Here is a 19513-nt window from a genome sequence, read left to right on the forward strand (position 1 = left end):
AGTTATCGTATGTGTGTGTGTGTGTACCTTTATTCCCGCTTGTTCCCACATATACGGACAGCGTGCGTTTGTGTGTGTGCGTGTGTCTATTTGCTGGTTCTGGATACACTTTGTGACCCTCCAGGTATCTACCTTGACTCGGTAGGTGTGAACAGTGAACGGTGATGTACCTTCCACATGCTGGCCTCTTTCCCGTACACCACAGCCATGTTGTTGACTTTGTTCTGCTGGATGCTCCTCTTCTCAGTCTCGTTCAGCTCCTCCGAAACAAAGCCCATGAAGGAGTTGTCTGGCGTGTGGGCTGAACGTGTGTGTGTGTGTGTGTGTGTGTGTGTGTGTGTGTGTGCGCGTGCGTGCGTGGGAGAGTGGTAAGGTTAAGCAGGATAGTCGTAAAGCGAGAGAGAGAGAGAGAGAGAGAGAGCAAACCAGAAAGAGGGAAATAAAGTTTAGTTGTTACAGAGAGACAGTGGTGAAAGAGAGAAAAATAGCACAATCCTTTTTCTCTTCAGTGTTACTGGCTACGTCGGTGTGATTATTGACCCCTTGAGTCTTAGCGGTGGTCATGAATCCAGCTGCTTCGGGCCACGTGAATCTGAGGTGCACAGAAATGGTTTTTGAAGTGCTGTCTTTAACTTTAACAAAAACAGCTTTCTATTGCCACCTCGCTGACAATTATCTTTTTTTTTTTTAAGATGATTATCCAATTAATAAAACGAACCCATTCTGGCTTGTGCTGCTCTTTCGGGTAACACGGAGCCCTTAATAACTGTCGAGCCAGCAGTAAGAGCTTAGCTCGGTGGAAGTGGGCCACGTATTAATCCCGTGACGACCCTGCTGACGGGACATTGTCGAGTGGGGAATGTGGAAGCGGCTCGGCTGTCAGTGTTTTCAGTCAGGAGCAGCGAGAAAGCAGACAACAACGGGGGCGTCGAAGACGGCACATCAGACTTATTGTGCGACATGGAGCAGAAAGAGGAACGCAAACGTGATGAAGAGCAGATGCGGCTTGATGCTGCGGTGTTGCTGAAAATAGCTGCATTAGACACATTTATCCAAATGAATGCGAACAAGCAGACAGACCTGTCAAAGAAAGTGAAAGCACTGCCAAACTGGTGACAGATCTGTGTGTGTGTGTGTGTGTGTGTCTGTGGGACAGGTTTAACTTCAACTTGAGTTTTTAAGTTCAAATGCTTTGGTTTTATAGAATAGATATGACAGCCTATTAAGGTAAGTTTTAATGTATTACAGAGCCGGGGGGGGGGGGGGGGGTAATATTCCAAGTATGAGAAAAGGAACCATACGGCTTAAATTTGGACGTTTGGATCAACCTTGACAAAGCACAAAGGCCACTGTCAAACGCAGCCATATAGTGAGCTGCAGGCTGCAAGAATATATTTATTGTGAAATTGTTTATTAAAGAAATAAGAACAAAGAAAGAAAATGAAAGAAACACCAGATTAACACCCCCATCCATAGCAGAAGCATTGCTGTGCTGACAGTAGACGCAGTGTGGTCCTTACGGAACATGGTCATGTACTGCCTGGCGTTGAGGTTCCAGTAGCCCCAGTTGGTCCGGTAGCCGTGCAGCGTTGCGTACTCCTCGTGATTGTAAGCTGGCTCCGTCCCAAATGTGTCAATCACTCGAATATGACATCTGTGTAGACACAGCACAACCACTTGAAATAAGTATTCCCCATTTGCCCAGCATGTACGACATCTTCATTTGTGTTTTGCGTATCTAATCTCCAACACATCATCATCATCATCATCATCATCATCATCATCCTTGTTGTGTACAACTGTTGTAGCTCTCTGAGCTCAATGGTCGGCCAAGAAGAGAGACCCCAGTGTGTGGAGTGTTTAAACATGCTGACGGCAGACACTATAAATCCCAATAAATCGACTTCAATATTCAATGTTCCTATACCATCAAAGGGGGGACTCTACAGAAAAAGTTTGGGAACCACTGCCCTAAGCAATTCTCCTCTGAACCTTTAAAACCAAACACTCCACACAAAGTAGGGGTTACAATGTCCCCACTCCGAGATCTGAAACTAAAAATTGGTCCTCGCAAAGACAGCTGTACGAGCACACAAGCACACACTCCCAGAAATCTCCTGATGCCCTTGTCTGTAGCAGTCTGTTAGCTCAGGGGGATTAACAGGAGCTAAAGGTGCACGGCAGATTCAACTTCCTCAGCCCCGAGACGTTTCCTTGCCAGATAACAATGTGTTTCTGTGTGTGTGTGTGTGTGTGTGTCTGTAATAGTGCAGTGACATTCTGCATCAGAACTGTCACGTAACTTTCTCCTGCAAACCATTGGCCCTGCAGTTGTACACGAGGCATCTATTTTTTTAACATGCTAACATATTTATATATTTTGATGTCTTAATATATGATAATGCCACTTTTGATTAACTTCGCACATCTTTTAGCACACAATTTCCCATATTTGCTTTAGCTACTGGTACATGAAGTTTTAACCACCTACTTACTGAAATAATATGTTGTTGTTATTCTGCTTTATAATCTCTTGAAGCTGCTCACAGTAGAATGCATTATTACCTTCTTGTATCTTGTATATTCTCTCCATTTAATGTATTCTATTGAACACACAATATCATCTTACAACATCTAAATGTTCTCCTTCGTTTAATGCTCGACATTTCAACACACAGCTAGCTTTGTTCTTCCAGGGATCTGCTGTCCAAGCACTGACTCGGTTGATTCTTAATTTTTATATATATATATATATATATAAATATAATTATCTTGTTTGGTACTTCCAAGAGATTTCTGTCAGTGACTGCAGCATCCAAGAAGCAAACCCAAAATGGACATTCGGCAAGGAGCTTATAAACATGCTGTTATTTCCAAACCGTCTGCTCAGCCTTGTTTAGAGTTTTGCAGATGATGTGTATTTCTGGAGGTCACGGCGAGCTGACGAATAATTCACAACCATCTCCGAACCTGAAATTAAATGTCGAAAACGTCTCTGCCCACAGACGAGAGTTTCCCGAGAAGGAAGGGAGAACACAAACGGAGTGGAAGACGAGGGGAGGAGAATCTGATTTAAACGGGCCGCTCAGCGAGGCGGAAACCGTCCGTCCGGGGTCGAGGGACGACGGCGGGCGGGGGGTGTTGGTGCCCGCCATCGGGGCTCCGGCTTCAACTTTAGGGGGAACAAAACCAAGATTTGACTTTACAAAAGCAGTTTCTCTCATTTTAAGCGGTTTTATTATTCACCGTGGTCTACCTGGCCCACTGAGCAATCAGCTTTTGCTCCAGATAGCCGTGTGTGTTTGATAGATTGTAAATAATATTCTGTGATATAATAAAATTAAAAGCAAAGGGTCTTTTGAATGTAATAACATTATATGAGCTTCAATGTGTGATTACATACAGCCTCGTCCACTAACATACTACTAGTATGTGGTAATAATAATAATAATAATAATAATAATAGTACCCTTACGGCACTTTCAAAAGAAACGGTGTGATCTGTGATCTTCGGTCTGGTTTCATGTGCACAATTTAAAGGCAGTCATTTGCTGAAGCTTGTGGTGAGAAGGGAATTCATCTTTTTCATTTCGAGAGCCACCGCTGCCGTGGAAGGAGCTGCACACTTGAAAAAATCATGTCGGCACAAGTCCTTTGTGTGGTCAAATCCCCTCTCCTCTTGTTTATCTTGGAGGGCTATAAACCTCACTGTTTGTGCGAACCCAGGTTGAATAGGCGGGTGAAGAAAACATGAAGACCAGGGGCCACTGTTTGTTGTGGCAAAAAAAAACAAAAAAAAAAACATGAATAATATGTTGCACCGAGCTGCAAAGAAGCTTGCAAGGGAATAAAGATATGAATCATGTCAGAGGAGCTGCTGAGGTGACATCCAGGTTCCGCCTTTGATTCGAACGCATTTTTCTAATTTATGTGTTCAGAGATGTGAAGTTGACCTTTTTGCGCAGGGTCGTTCCCTTTTATTACTCATGATCCGTAGCAGCATTCCAGCATCCTCAGATGACGGTGGTCAAGACTCGTTTAAATCAACGCTTGGTGTTATCAGTTTCATAACTATTCATCTGTCCGTCTTGCCTGATTGGTAAATTCTTCAAACCAGGTCAACGTGGCTTGAATTTTCTTTCTAATTGTGCAAATTGCACATTGAGATTTTGTACATAGGTGGATTTAAACTACAACTTGACTGGTTGGCAAAAGCAGAAGGTAATTCCATTTTCTGTATTCATATAACCTCTGTTGACAGATGACAACTTTATCATAATCACAACCAGCTACTAACAACAACAAGCCACTAGCTACTAACTTCTTCTTCTTCTTCTTCTTCTTCTTCCTTGGATATCTCCTCTGATCAGCCGTTATCCGAGCAGTAAATTACACCTGCTGAGAAAATCAATATGCTAGTCCTATTATCAGATAAGTGGCTGTGATTTAAGCATCTTCTATCCGATTTCCCCATCTTTTTTTACGAAAAGCAATACACTCTCGGGCGCACGCTTTGACAAAAACACAGCACACCGAAAACAGGACGGCACCGTGTGTTGTCCGTGCACAATAAATGATTGTGGATGTCGGGGGGGGGGGGAAAAACGGAAAAAGTAATTAAAAGGGAACCGAGGGGCCCCGAAGCTCGGAGCACTTGATTAATAATGCCTTCCAACCCAACTCGAGAAAGAGAGGGAGACACGGAGAGACAGAGAGAGAGAGAGAGAGAGAGAGAGGGAGGGAGGCACAGAGGCGAATAGGATGACCTTGACCTGTCCTAAACCTCTGAGGATTGTGGAATTATTGGGTAAAAATAATGGATCAGGAGGTTAGGGGAAAAGGCCTGATAAGTACAAACCTTACAGGGGAGCTTTGAAAAAGGCTTTGTATTATTCTTGCTGTACTGTTGATTAATAGAAATAATTGGTCTTTGTGACACGTTATACACCTGACTGTAAATCTGAGGTTAATAAATCCGCACTTGAAGATCCCCAGTGGGCATCCTCCATCCTCCTTCTGCTCCTAATTGAAATCGGCAAAGACAGATGTTCCTCATTAGGATCCGCATTGAGGTAAACAATCCGATAATTCTGGTCCAACAAAAGAGAGGCTGCTACAAACACTAAAAGTCACCTGTCAGTCAGTCTTTCTGTGAGGGAGGGCGGAAATCAAGACTCTCTGCGCCATAACGAAGGAGCTGGACGACTGCTGACATCAGCGAGCAATTAGGTGCAAACTGCGGGCTGACTGGCATCTTGTCTGGGTAAATTATGAGTGTGTGTGTGTGTGACAAATCAAGAGAATGACAGCAGCAGCAAAAACAGGTTGTGTGCTGGGAGAAACACCACCCCCCCCCCCCCCCCCCGTAAGCACACCCCTAATGCTTTCTCTCCCTCTCATAATTGGATTTTAAGAATACAAACGCGGAGCAGCCTCTCATACGCGGTGCCAGACACACTGAGGCTCTCTGTGGTATCGTTCTGTGTTCCTCTTTTCTTTCTCCTTTGCTGCCATCCGTCCACTCACTTCTGCGGTTTTATCTCCTCCCCGCTCTTTTCCTCCCTCATTTGGCCTCCTGCTCACAGAGGCCCGCCTCCCTCTTTTATCTTTCACTGTTGTTTCTTCACTCCGGAAGCAAGAACAAGGCAAAGCAACGTGTCACTGGCTGCCACCACTACGTGAGATGGGGACAGAGATGTAAGGGCTGCAAGCTGTTTTTAAGGGGCTGGACTTTCAATCTTGTGCATTATGTTCTGAGGAAACAACATGGAAGACCTCTGAAGATAAAACCCAGTACGGCTGTGCTCTGCAGGGATGTGTAGCTGACGTTTTTAATATCATTTCTTGCGAATGCACTAGGGCGCTTTAAGTTCTTCAATTGGGTATTACTTCACTCTTTTGTTGCTGCAGTCTCATGACTGTCATGGCCTAGTTTCCAAGTTGCTCCTTCTTTATAGCAATGCCAAAAGCCATTAAGCACAATTTAGTAACGGCACAAAAACAACAACAACAACAACAACCCTTTTGCCTGTTTCTTAGTTATTGCTAATCTTTCCCTCTTTCTCTCGAGGCAGATGTCTCCTGTTTTTACTCGCGTCTCTTCCTCTCTCTGCTGACAGTGAGCCTCTGGGTGCACTAAAACAAAAGGAATAACAAGCTGTAGAAAGGTTTGATTGGAAATAGGTCCATGCATGACCCCTCGTGTCGAAATGTACGTGCATGTCGAGTGGTCAATTTCCCATATGCCTCCAATCTCGTACTACTCGTGATTAATGGAATCAAGTGTGTGTGGTGAAGTTGTTTCACTACATTACCACGGATAAAATCCTGGTTCATTTTGTTGACTTCACCCATATACATATATATTATATGAGAGTGAATCACAAGAAGACATCTGGACAGAGACATGTGCAACTTATTACCGCCAATATATAATCTATAAAAGCAACTATTAACGCCACCCATCTGCCAGGAAGATTGCTGCCAAACACACTTTCATTAAGGGAAAAAACAGAGATACATAAATCCACACAAGCATACACGATCACAATGCACACCCACTAACTTGTGTTTCTTGAGCGAGAGCCCCATGTGCTGCTTCATCTGCTGCATGCCGTGGTAGTCGGTGTAGATGAGGTCAAAGGGCAGCGGGCCGGTCAGTGGGCAGCTGCCTCTGCCTGGGGGCACACCGAGGAACCTGCCACACGGAGAGGAAAAAAAAAAAAATACTACGTTTAGACAAGCAGGAACGCACGGCCAACGGATTTTTAACCCCCCCCCGGAAATAACGTGAGCACAACGACTGTGGTGCAAGCATTCATTATTCACTCTATTACTCACTGTGGTAGAAGGTAAACACACGGAACAGCATTGTATGCTGGCAGTTCATTTTTATACCTTTTTTATTTTGCGGATCACCCCCCTTTGCTGGAGTATGTTTATGTAGAAATAACCCAGTGGGGCATTTATTTCAGTGTTATATATTGAATTAATATCCGCCAAACTGATAATTTTTGTATTGCGTCTAATAGTCCATTATGTTGTGAGTCATCACCGGTCATCTGTCAGACTCTAATATTAGAGCGATGGGTTTAAGTCGCTTGAGTCGCTTAACACCACAGGAGTCTGTTGATTGGTCAAACCACTCCAGGAAATGGAAAGTGTGGGATGGAATGTCACGGCATGGAGCTGACCCGACAAAGTGCGCCAGCTCCGCACGATTAACTTCATCAGCAGAACACACTCTCCCAGCTGCACGTGCCCGACTCCACCTGCAAGTGGATCACTGACTTCCTGTCCGACAGGAAACACGTCTCCGCCTCTCGGTCCATCAGCACCGGTTCCCCCCAAGGCTGCGTTCTTTCCCCTCTGCTCTTCTCCCTGTACACCCACAGCTGCACCTCCAGTCCGTCAAGCTCCTGAAGTTTGCTGATGACCACCACCCTCACTGGACTGATCTCTGGTGGGGACGAGTCCGCCTACAAGTTGGAGTCCGACCACAATCTGGACCTCAACGCTTTAAAGACAGTGGAGATGGTCGTGGACTTCAGGAAAAACGCAGCCCCACCTTCCCCCGTCACCACTGTGGACTCCTTCCGTTTCCTGGGCTCCACCATCACCCAGGACCTCAAGTGGGAGCTGAACATCAGCTCCATCACCAAAAAGGCTCAGCAGAGGATGTTCTTCCTCTCACCCCGGACATCAACTGTTTGTGCTCCTCACATCCAGCAGGAGGCTGAGGTCCATCAGGACTAAGACCTCCCGCCACACGAACAGTTTCTTCCCTTCGGCAGTTGGGCTCCTCAGACAGAGCCCGGGCCCCCCCCCTGGCTGACTCTCTACATGCACATACACTTTGTCACTTCACTTGTCACTTTCTGTTGGCTGGTGCACTTCATTTATTAACTTACCCATAGCTTTAGCGTACTAACCCATAGCATTATACTTTATTATATTTTTTATCTTATTCCTGCACTATGTTGTCTGCTGTCATGCACCAACCGCCAAGTCGATTTCCTTGTATGTCTGACATACTATGGCAATAAATGTTTCCTGATTCCTGAGAATATCCTGTTAGATTGACAGCCAATCTGTGCCCGCACCACAGGGGGGTGAGAAAAATATGGCCCGGTGTGTTTTTGAGAAAACGCACCAGAAGTAAACCTTTTCAGCATGCATGCCTCTTGAATGAATGAAAGCCCATGAGCTCCACACCGACACAAGTGGGAGAAACTGTATGGATGGCTGCTTGATGCCAGAGTTTTAGCCCAGCAAGAAGAGGAATTTAAACCAAGATGAACTGTCGCAGGCGCACTTGAGGTAATTCTTTGCATTGAATGTAAGCTGATTAAGACCGCCAGCAGCAAGAGATCTGCAAAATCACATAACAAGGCGATGTCAAATAACCAAATACCCATCAGTGTTCATCTGCCACTGTTCTTGGAAACGTTTCTTCATATCAAAGTAAAAATGTGTTTCAGATGGCATCGTGTGGGTTGTGCTGACTCCTATCAAAGTCGAACCAGGTAGCACCGGGGAGGCCTTTGGCAAAATATCATTCAAACAAACAGGATGAAAAGAGCTGAATGCATAATGACATCGATGAGCCGAACAACAACAACAGATGGTAAATGGATGGAGGAACAGAGAGAGAGAGAGAACAGTGTAACTGATGTGTTGGGCTAGTGCACGAGTCTGTCAGGTGGATAACTGTATAAGTGTTTGTGTGATGTACACCTGCTGTGATGGTGCACACACACACACACACACCAGAATAACACAAAGTAGAGAAGATGTTAAGTGTGAAATCCATTGTGTACAGTTTCCCATTCTTGTTTGGCCTCTCTGTTACCATGCCGACCGACCTGCTAGTGGATATCCGACCTGTGAGCAGACCGCTAGCTCTTACTTAGCTCTTCCTTCCGAGACAGATAAGGCCAAAGGCTAATGGGGGCCGTAATGCGATTCGTACCCCCGGTGAGTTTCACCCTGCTATGCTAGTGTTACGCTGGAGTCTTTATGGCTGCACTGGATAGTGTTGTGCGGTAGCACTTACATGAGCTTCTAAAACAGCTTCTAAAACAGCTTCTAAAACAGCACAAAACACCAGCGAAAATACAAAGAAGGCAGAGTTTGATGTGGTCATTGAAGTGAAAGATGTCCTACTATAAACCGCAGTGAAATGGATAGGACTGTCAACGCGGCTGCAGTGGAGGACTCAAACGCAGACGACGGCAGGAGAACAAGACGATGAAAAATGAGGATTCGAAAAGGCCAGCAGGGACGAGAGGAACACAAGCTAACTCAAAGGAGCAAGTAGACACATCCAAGCACATCCAAAAGTAAGGTGAGGAACAGACTATCAGACGTGGGACACAAAAATGGTTTGAACGCACTGGGGAGGTGTAGGGGATTTGACACAGGAGGATTCGATCAAGGGCGGGAAGTTAAGTTAACCCAGGAGCACAAGAGGCAGGGATATGCAGAATACTGGAAAATCCCAAACACCGTGAAAACGGGGGGGGGGAGGGGAGTGACAAATATGAGAACATTTGCTAAAGGCGTTGCTGAGAGATTGCATTCAGGGGAGTGGATCCACCGTGAGGTCACAGCAACCTTTGACTTTTTTGTTTTACCTCCAAAATTAAATGACATCATCCTCGTGTGCAAGTGGACTTTTGTACCAGACATGAAGACACGATCACGAAAAATCCTGTTCTCGAACAAATGGACCGAAAGGTTAAGGTCCCCAGGTTTGACTGGGGGCAGGCGCGGAGGCATAGAAAACTGTAAATGTTTCCCCACGCCATCTCTGGTTGTTCACAGCAGAAGTAACATAGGACGCACACTTCATTTTCATTACACAGTGCAGCGGCGCCGTCGGGCCTTTGGTTTGCCTGCAGACGTCTATCAGTGACTCCATGTGTGGGCCTGACCGCCATAGCAGGCTGGACGTTAACAATGCAGTGAGAAACGGGCCTGGATAATTCCAGTGATGCTGTCCGGGATGATTCAAAAGAATGATCGAAAAAAAACAAAAAAACAAGGAAGATACACAGAAAGACAGAAAGTACCGCAAGACCATCCCGAGGTATTGACTCCGCGTTTCAACCAATACGTAAATGCAACAATAAGCACATTGATTTCCACACTGTGGCATTTATCGACGCCCATAAAAGCATGAATGCCTTTTTCCCCCAATCGCAATATTGGCTGATAGCGATCATCACTTAACCTTTGCTCCAAACAAGATTCTGCCCCCTAAAAAGAATTGAAGAACATTTCTTCGTATCTTCATATGTTCATACTCAATGCTAACAATTCATTCCAGTTCAGGCTCATGAGACCTCATTGGGCTGGATGGGACGTTATGGCATCATAAATTGTGGCAATGTGACAATGAGAATGATAACGGTGTCATTTCTTCTTCTCTAACAGGTTTAACAAACCAGATAAACTGAAAACGGCTGTTTACTTTTTACTTTCTAATCTACTACTGACAGCTATGGTTAATAAATACTTTACTGGTTACATTTGTTCTATACGCTTCCTGCACAAAGAAAGCAATGTATCTTCTTTTTCATGTTTTTGTGTTGAGAAAAAAAGATTTCTCTTTTTTTTAAAGTAACCACAGCACATTGTTTGTATAAACATTGTACGTATCAACACGTTGCTTTAAATGTACTGTATGAGGGATGATAAACAGAAAAGACTGTGCACAGAGGTTGAACGTAGACTTCTCACTAATGCACACAAACACACGTACACACAGGATGGCAGCTGTCCCAAACACAATGTGAGTGCCACGCAGGGCCACACAGGAGTCCAATTACCCAAGGTTCTCTTGTCTGAGGGCTGGCATCACATCAACAAGCCCTCAGAATGAACACACACACACACACACACACACACACACACACACACACAACCCCCGCGCAGAGTGTGAGGACACACGGGCGAGGTAAGCTTTAAAAACGTTAAACTCTTTCAGTATGTGAACAACCTGCAGAATCCCGGTGCGCGTGTGTGCAATTGTTCTTTGTCTGATTGTGTGCTTCTGCTTGTGTTTTCCTGTGCACGGTGCTATATAGCTATTCCATTCAATACCAAATGACTGTATTGATCTCCTAAGGAGCAATTTAGCAGGCTGTTGTGGGACGCACAAAAGCACAATATGAGCAATAACACAGTGTATGACTGGTGGAGAGTTAATATCTATCATTTTGCCCTTAGGTCCACCACTGTATGTGTGTGTGTGTGTGTGTGTGTGTGTGTGTGTGTGGCTTTATAAAGCAGAGCAGAAATACAGATATTTTATGCTTTTTCCCTCCAGCTCTGTACCCATTGTATGATTTAATGCACAACTTTTGTGCCTCTCTTACCAGTGTGTGTGTGTGCGTGACGATCCATACTGGCCGCAGGGATGTGTGCACCTAGTAGTAGTACTAGTAGAGTTTTGTGAGCGTGAGTGCAGTGTACGCGTGGCGTCTGTGTGTGTGTGTGTGTGTGTGTGCGCTTGTCTGCATGACACAGACGTTGAAGGGCACTCTGAAATCAGTGCTGACAGCTAATGTCATCCCCACCGTCCTGGCTGACAGGGGGCGAGCCGGGTCAACAGTGCACAGTGGATGGAAGCAGCTGAGACCGCGTCCACTCTGCTCTCGTGTTGTCACACTGCCAAAACTGAGACTGAGTTTTTTGTTTAATGTACCTCAATGTGATCAGTGGAAAAAAAAGCATAAATAAAAAAGAGCAAACATTGTACTCTGATGTCCCAAGTTTGAGTTATTTAGCTAATTTCTTTGAAAGCTATTGTCAATTTTCCGCAAGAAAAACTACGTTACTACATAACTATTTTGGACGTCACGGTGCCAAATGTCACGGAAATGTTGCCTCGGTGTTGAGTGAGGCAAACGTCAAAAAGTAACTACGTCACAAACTGCTTTGAAAGTTTAACACCGTAAAACATGACGACTAAACTGTGCAACACCTGCTCTCGTGTGCGGATCCCCGAGGCATAACATCACCACTTTAGGGTCTACTTTCAATTTCAAGAAGTTGCCTCAGTGATGCGTGTGTGTGTGTGGGGGGGGGGGGGAGGGGGAGGCAGAGATCGCTTAAATGCCCTAAACATGGTTGTAAACCAACGTGTTCTTATTTTAGTGCAATCAAATAATTGACTTAAACACCCGTGTATCATCAGTTTCTACATCTGCCTCTGATTACACCCAGGGGACGGCAATCTGTGTGCGTGCTAGCAACGTTTATCTTACACACACACACACAAGCGCGCGCGCACAAGTGCAGACACATGAGCAGATATTTACGTACCATTAAACACACACCGAAACACACACACACACACACACACACATGCGGCAGCGCTATAATCAGCTGACAGGCCTCGGTTATCAGCCAAGGCAGGGTGCACACGATAAGGGAGCCGCCAGCTATCATAAACAGCAATACGAGAGGGAGAGGGGGGGGGGGGGGGGGGGGATGGGAGAATCAGAGATGAAAGAAGGAAGAGAAAAGAATCCACCACTCCTGTCAGAGATAATGCAATTATCGCAAGAGGAGCTCCAGTGGAAAGGGGGAGAGTTGGAGACGCAGGGTGAGGACAAATTAAAGCCAGTTGCAAGGGACGGAGAGAGAGACAGAGAGAGAGAGAGAGAGAGAGAGAGAGAGAGAGAGAGAGAGAGAGGGTAAAAGGGGCAAGTGGAAGCAAGAAGACACAGATTCGAGCGTTAAAAGAGAGAGAAGAAAATGTACAGCACGAATAAGAAAGGTAAATACATCTGCCCCGTGTTTCTGGTCATTTTGTGAATTTTTTTTTTAAATTCACAATACTTTGAATTAATTGTGAATTCAGACGCATGCACACACAGCATATACACGCTGTGCTAATAAAGTCGGCTCCTGCTTTGTCTCCCGAGGCGCCGGGCAGTCCGCCCCTTTTCCCTTCGTCAGCGACTTTGGATCCAATCCCACTGAATCAAGAAGGATAAGAGTCGCCATCGGTTGTGACGGAAGAAGTCGAGGGAATTGAAAACATACGCACACGTAAGACCACACGCGTTATGCTCTCACACAGGGGGGGAGGGGGGGGGGGGATCAGATTAATCCTCTTTGCAACCTTCCACCCCGCGCCGAGGAGAGAAGGAAAGGAGGAAGGGTTGCCAGTCAAAACGATGGCGCAGCGGGCCTTTCACTCCAGAGCGGAACCCAACAGCACACATGTGGATGAAAGCGTTGGAACAAACACTCGCAAGTCACCCGACGTCAGGTGGACGTGTGGATCGTCACACACACACACAGAATATTCGAGCTAACTCATTAGCATGACTCGGCAGAGCGCCGGCTGAGAACTCATTCTCATTGACGCGTGTTGTCGGCTCGCACCTGAAATCAAAACCTTCAAACCCACACTCGCCTCTTCTAGAGGAAACAAATAAACAACAAACCCAGCATGCAGGCAAACGTCCGCAGCTCCGTTTTCCTCGCTCACTATCGCGACTTGACAAGCGTTAATTGGCAAGTGGCTTGTTCAAACGTTATGCAAAAGCATCCCAGCTACTAAATCTGACACTGGCTATTCAGTCGCACCATGAGCTTTTTTTTCCAGGGGCCGTCTATCCGTGAAAAACAACAAGCATCGGTCATTCAAGCAAATGCCTTGAGACAAAACATATTTCCACTTAAGGGACAAATAGCGTGCGGCCTGTTATTAAAATGTAAATTCTTCACAAGGAGGAGTTCAAAGAGGGAAATCTTTTTTTTTAGAAGAAAAGCCACTGTTAGCTTCTTGCGTTGATGCTCAGAGTCAATGTTGTTTTAAAAAAACAGAATCAGAAGTCGGGCTCCATAGTGGTCAATGCTGGTCTGGTCGGAAAAAGCTCCACAGGAGAAGAAGGTGTCTGCTCGCACCTCTCTGTCGGACCAAGGAGCGTTGAAGGAGCTGCGATGAATTTGGAGCGGTGGCCAGCGGGATTTATAACTGCATTTCACTTCAGTCTTACGATTTGCTAACACCGGAGATAGAGAGGGGAGGAAAGGCTGAGCGAGAAAAGTGGTCCTCAAGTCCAAAAAAAAAAAAAGAGGAAAGGGGCAGAGGAGAGACAGTGAAACTTACATTTTGCGAAATCAACACCTTTCTTGTGAGCCCTTTCTTGCTCAGCCTTATTTCAAAGCTGGCGGCCCTGAAATGGGCCACTTTTCTCCTCAGGGAGAGCACAGAGATATCAAGTGGATCGACACCGGTGGGCGCCTTTCTTTGACAGCCCGCCGCCTTTGCGAGCCCATTAGGGAGAGGAAACACGGAGAGCGTCGTTGAGCAAAATGCTCCGGGTTCCCGCGTTAACAACTCCACGAAGGAGCATCGCAGGCGCCAGACCCCAATTATGCTGGTCCCATCCGCTGCATTCCCTTTTCAATGAACGTGGAGATCACAAGGGGCTCTGATAAAACTAACGAGCACTGTCAAGATGAGATAAGAGGATAACAAGAGATTTCTGAGCCCTTTTTTTTTAAGGGTAAAATAAGGACGAAAAAGGCCAAAGGTGAGCACCGCGTAATGTTTTGGATCCTCTATTAAAGTTTTACGCTATGCGATGCACATAATGGATGTCATAACTATTGATATATTCCTTTAATGCATGACTGCATGTTTCCCCTAAATCAAAACTGATGACTTGCTCTGCAGGTGCAGCACAAGGATTTCTCAGTTGTGTTAATGCACCATTGCACTGACAACAATTAAGAACCATTACGTTGATAAGCCACGGCTCATTGCTTCTCTTAACTCTGTAAAATGGAATATGTTCTCCCAGGACCAGGCTGCAGTATTGAAGTCACTGCATACTCCATATCAATGAAGGGTCGGCAGGTCATTTTGAAAGAAAAATACCTGTTTTGTCAAATTATTTGGCGTGGCGTTGCCTCCTTTGAGTTGACATTTTGACTTTGTGACGAAGGAAGACAAAACCACGTTGTCTTTGAAAGGGCTACAAGCCAAGAGACCAGCAGAGGTCTTTATTGCTGCGGGGTCACAGACCATTTTAGGAAAGGTCATATTTTACAACACAAGATTATATTTGATTATATATACACATTGCAAGCTTCTTTTTTTTAATGTGATTTTCCTTATTTCCTTTGCTATCTACCTCTGTCAGCTTCCTGTGAGGAATAGAGCTCGGTGAGGGAAATGAGGTTAATGAATGTCTGAAAGCGGGGGTTTTACCTCGGCTCAATGTTTCCCCGGGCCTTGGAGTCTATTCAGGGATGAAACTCCCCTCCCCTGCTTTCATTCCAGTAAGAGGAGATTGAAAAAGCCCTCAGCGCCTGTGCCTGGGTTGACAAACCACACGCACACACACGCACACACACACACACCCCGTTGTACCTGTCTGTCTAGCTGCTTTTCCCCGCTCACTTGATTCAGCTCTAGCTGTGTTGGCCCTGCAGCCGGTGGAGGCTGACCTCTCTGAGCCTTTCCACACACCATGAAACTGCCTGGACGCCACTAAACCCTTTGGAATTATTAATTAACGAATGACAAAGATGTTTACATTGATGTCAGGAGACCACACATTGGACGTGATTGGGTCTTGTATTGCGGCAGGAGGGCCAATAGAAATCTTTTCTTCTATATCCGACAACAAGTACAAAACATAATGTTACTTGAGCTGTGATCTGACAAATAAATCTACCAGAACCAGAGATGCTGTTTGGCTGAATTCTTCCAGATTTCCCCAACCGGGCGTCCAATTTTGATCACGTTCGTTTCATTCATTACTAAATTGAAGCGCCGCATTGAAGCACTCATTTTATTGATTGATTGATTTATTCATTTTCAATAGCACCAATTCTTGGTGTATACTTATATGACGCGTGAAAAGCATGAGCAGAAACTGGTCCTAGTCGCTGTCCCAGTTGGCAAACTATTAGAAGTAGGGATGCAAGTCAGAGCAACACTAGTAACGAAACACAAAGTCCCGCCCCCTCAGTACATCAAATCTGAGACAATGGATTGAGAAAATCCTTTACCAAGCAGGGCGTGTGTCTTCTTTAAGGGGTTAGAAGTACGAGTAGGGGTGATGAAACGCGGTACAAATCTGGGAAGTTGCTAACAAGCACATTGATTTTAGCTTAGAGGGAAACAACATGGAGACAAAGTGAGAACGAGCCAGACGAAGAGACACAAGGCCAAGCGAGGAGTAGCGAGGAGAGGAGCTTCACGCAGACATAACGATGCAGACGGAGCGTACCGTTCATTTGCACGCTCTAGTTTTTTTAACAAAGAGACGAGCTAAAGCTCCATCTGACACACACACAAACCCACACGCACTCATAGATAGAAAAAACTAATTCGTGTTGATGTGCAAAAGCTTCTCTTATCCAAGTCTCTTTAGATGCTCCACACGCCTCGGCAGCTTCCCTTTGAGTAAAGAGAGCCGACACACCCTCCCATCCTAACTGAAGATTTGGATATTTTTAGAAAAACGTTAGTGTATAATAATGTCAACCTGCTTTCTCCCTGCACCCCAGCCCTAAACCTGAAAACATCATAGGTGACGAAATGAAAATAAGAGAAAGCAGCGACTTAATAAAAAGGGATAACAGTCTAACTGCCAAGGGGAAAGGAAAGTAAGATCAGGATGAAAAAATAAGCAGATACGTGTGTGTTCCTATCAGCCTGTGGCTGAGCAGCAGGTGAACCAAAGTGGCCGACTCCAGTCCCTCTACAGGCTCCCCTTTAATGATGGCCGAAAGGTGAGGCAGTCAGGTCAAGGGGGGGGGAGATGGAAGGAGAGGAGAGGGAGATAAAAGGAGGCTTTATGGGTCACAGAGCCACACTGAACAGAGAAAAACATAAAACACCTCAGAGGGAAAAGACAAGAACAGCAGCTCCCACAACCACATCCACTCCCTTATTCCTCTATCAGCATCCTATGTCTGCATGTGGGTCTGAGCTGCTGGGGTCGGCGAGATCCAAACCTCTCACTTGAAATAGATCCTCCAGGCACTTTTCAGACTCAATCATTTAAACAGGTCAGAATACATTTAGTGTCCACTAATGTGGCCAAACGGATGAAAGCGAGACACCGTAAGAAGACGGAAAAAGAGAAGTAAGAAACGGATTAAGAGAAAAACAAGTGTGCAACCACGACAGAATCTGCAGACCAATCCGATTTTATTCAGCATTACGTAAGCCGGGGGACGGCTCTTTTTGCATTAATCTCCAGGGTTATGCTCGGGCAAAATCACTACGACTTACAGCAATGAGCTTATGATGCAAACTAGCTTTAGTCCTTTTACAGTCACGTGCTCCCGTTCTGAAACACACACACAGGGATTCACAAGCTCATGCCAAGCATCTCTCTCTGAAAATCCATCTTCTGACGCAAGACAGGCTGACCCGTCTGGGTACGGACGTTCCTGAGGTGGAGCGAAGTAGGAAAGACCATGGAGGGGGGTCTGTCTACATGCTTGTAATACTACGAGAGAAAGCTCGAGGCCACCGGGGCGCTGACCTTGATATTTTGTCAAAAAAGGCAAAGACGGGAAGCTCCAGTGGAAGGAGAAGTGCAATTACTCAAAAACGGGGGAAGGGTACATAAATTGCAGTTTTATATGGCGATGAAAGGATGAAACTTGGTCGTCCAAAGGATTCGTGAAGAGGTGGTCTTTAAAGCAGCAGACCAAATAGATCCTCACCAGGGCATTCAGTGTCACAACGGCCCCCTCGGCCATAGAATGATGATCGTATTCATCTTCTCTCCATGTTTATTTCAGGTGTAAAGAAGTCTACAAAGTTTGCAGCTAAGTGATAGGAAGGTTAAATACTGTCCCGCTATCCAATGTATTTTACAGGGACAAAAGAGACTCCTTTTCTGTCATTTATTGGCTTTAACTTCCACCTCCGACCCCAAATGTCCCAAAGTCTGATTTCCATGGCAACTAAGACATCACCTGCAGTTTTGATGAGATTGTGTGATTCCACACCTCAAATCGGAGGCCTCGATAGAGAGGGGCTGCGAGAGAGACAGCAATTCCAACAAGCTTTTTTAATTCTGAAAGTGTACAGTCAGAATCCAAAGGGCCATATCTCCGGCTCAATGTTTCAGCAACATGGAACGCTCAACATCTCTCTTTACCGTGGAGAGCGGCCGGAGCCCGGTCTTTACACCTTCTCACACAAATGCATTTCAGGCTCCAAATTTAGCTCCATTTAATCGAGCTGCTCGGTTGGGCCACATTGTGAGGAGTGCACACTCAGCAGAGACGGGAAGATGCACAAATCTGTATTGAATGAACTGTTCGTGTGTGTGTGTGTGTGTGTGTGTGTGTGTGCAGGTGAATGGTGTAAGTGATATTTTCTGCTCTGTGCAGGAGGGACGGTGGGACAGGACAAGATCCCAAACAAAGGGACGGCAATCATGGGAGCGTTAAAAAAAAAGGCCTTATTTGCATATTTAAATAACACAAAAAAGAAACTGCACAGATGCCAACTCAGCGCTTTGCTGTACTGCTCCCTACTTCTCATATTTCTTCATCCGCCCCTCATCCTGCACAGACTGAGATGAATCACAGATACTATATACACATTCAAAATGAATGAATCCCACCATGAGAATGAGGTGCAGGCCTCAACACAATCACCGGCGCACAGAAAACATGTTTGAGTTCAGTGCAGCGGAGCTTTCCCACTGAAAAATATTGCTTCCCCGGTTGAATCGAGAGAAGTTGTTTTCTGTCCATATGTTCTGGCTCATTTTTACCTCTCAGGCATTGTCTTTGGGGCCGCGGCGTGTTGTGAGCGAGTCTCTGTTTGCTCTGATCAGGCATCTCTAGTGAATGAGGCCCCGGGCCCATCTCCTATTGGTTCTGAATGGGAACGACAAGTCAGGGTGCGTGTTGTACACAGCAACACAATCCTAGACCAAAGCATCCCCTCAGTGGCCAATTACAGCTTCCTCCTGCTTCCACCTCAGAGGCCTACGATTACGATCAGAGACACAAAGGGATACGGACACACACAGGTGCCATTGAAAAGTTGTGTAACATGTGGATGTGGAGGAACTTTTTGTTGCCCACTAGGCAGCGTCGTTTGGGATGTTTGGGTCTACCTGTCCGGGGGTTTCTATCCATCTCGGTCGGCCCTACTTCTCCCGATGGTTTGTCAGGACGAGTGGTCCAGTTTGTCTTTCTCTGTGCGTGTCTGTCTTTGTGCGCCTTTGTAAGCGCGTTATTTGTGACGGGAGGAACAACGAAAGTCGCGGGAAAATCCTGGGAACTAGAGAAAAGAAGCAGAGAAATTTTTTTTGCAACTATAAAGAGACAGAGTTTTACAGGAATGAATATGAGATGAAATAGGAGGTTGCTTTTTTGAGTAGAATAATTATTTACCATAAACAAAATAACAGGAAATTGTTCCTTAGTCAGCATGTCTCCTTCTGTTGACAATCAATCAATCAGTCAGCCATCTGTTTGGAAACAATGCGTCTAATGATTT

The 19513-nt window shown here is 45.5% G+C and overlaps 1 protein-coding gene across 1 annotated transcript in view; it reads right to left on the minus strand.

Moving 5' to 3' along the window:
- Positions 1-19513, minus strand: part of LOC119218172 (alpha-1,6-mannosylglycoprotein 6-beta-N-acetylglucosaminyltransferase B-like) — a 46522-nt gene that overhangs the window by 7960 nt on the left and 19049 nt on the right. The window contains exons 7-9 of the mRNA XM_062564331.1: positions 6566-6697; positions 1521-1654; positions 171-301 (exon numbers count right to left, since the gene is read on the minus strand). Coding sequence (XP_062420315.1) covers positions 171-301; positions 1521-1654; positions 6566-6697 — 397 coding nt within the window. The remainder of the gene's footprint in view (positions 1-170; positions 302-1520; positions 1655-6565; positions 6698-19513) is intronic.

This window comes from Pungitius pungitius, chromosome 9, assembly GCF_949316345.1.
Source record: "Pungitius pungitius chromosome 9, fPunPun2.1, whole genome shotgun sequence".
NCBI lineage: Eukaryota > Metazoa > Chordata > Actinopteri > Perciformes > Gasterosteidae > Pungitius > Pungitius pungitius.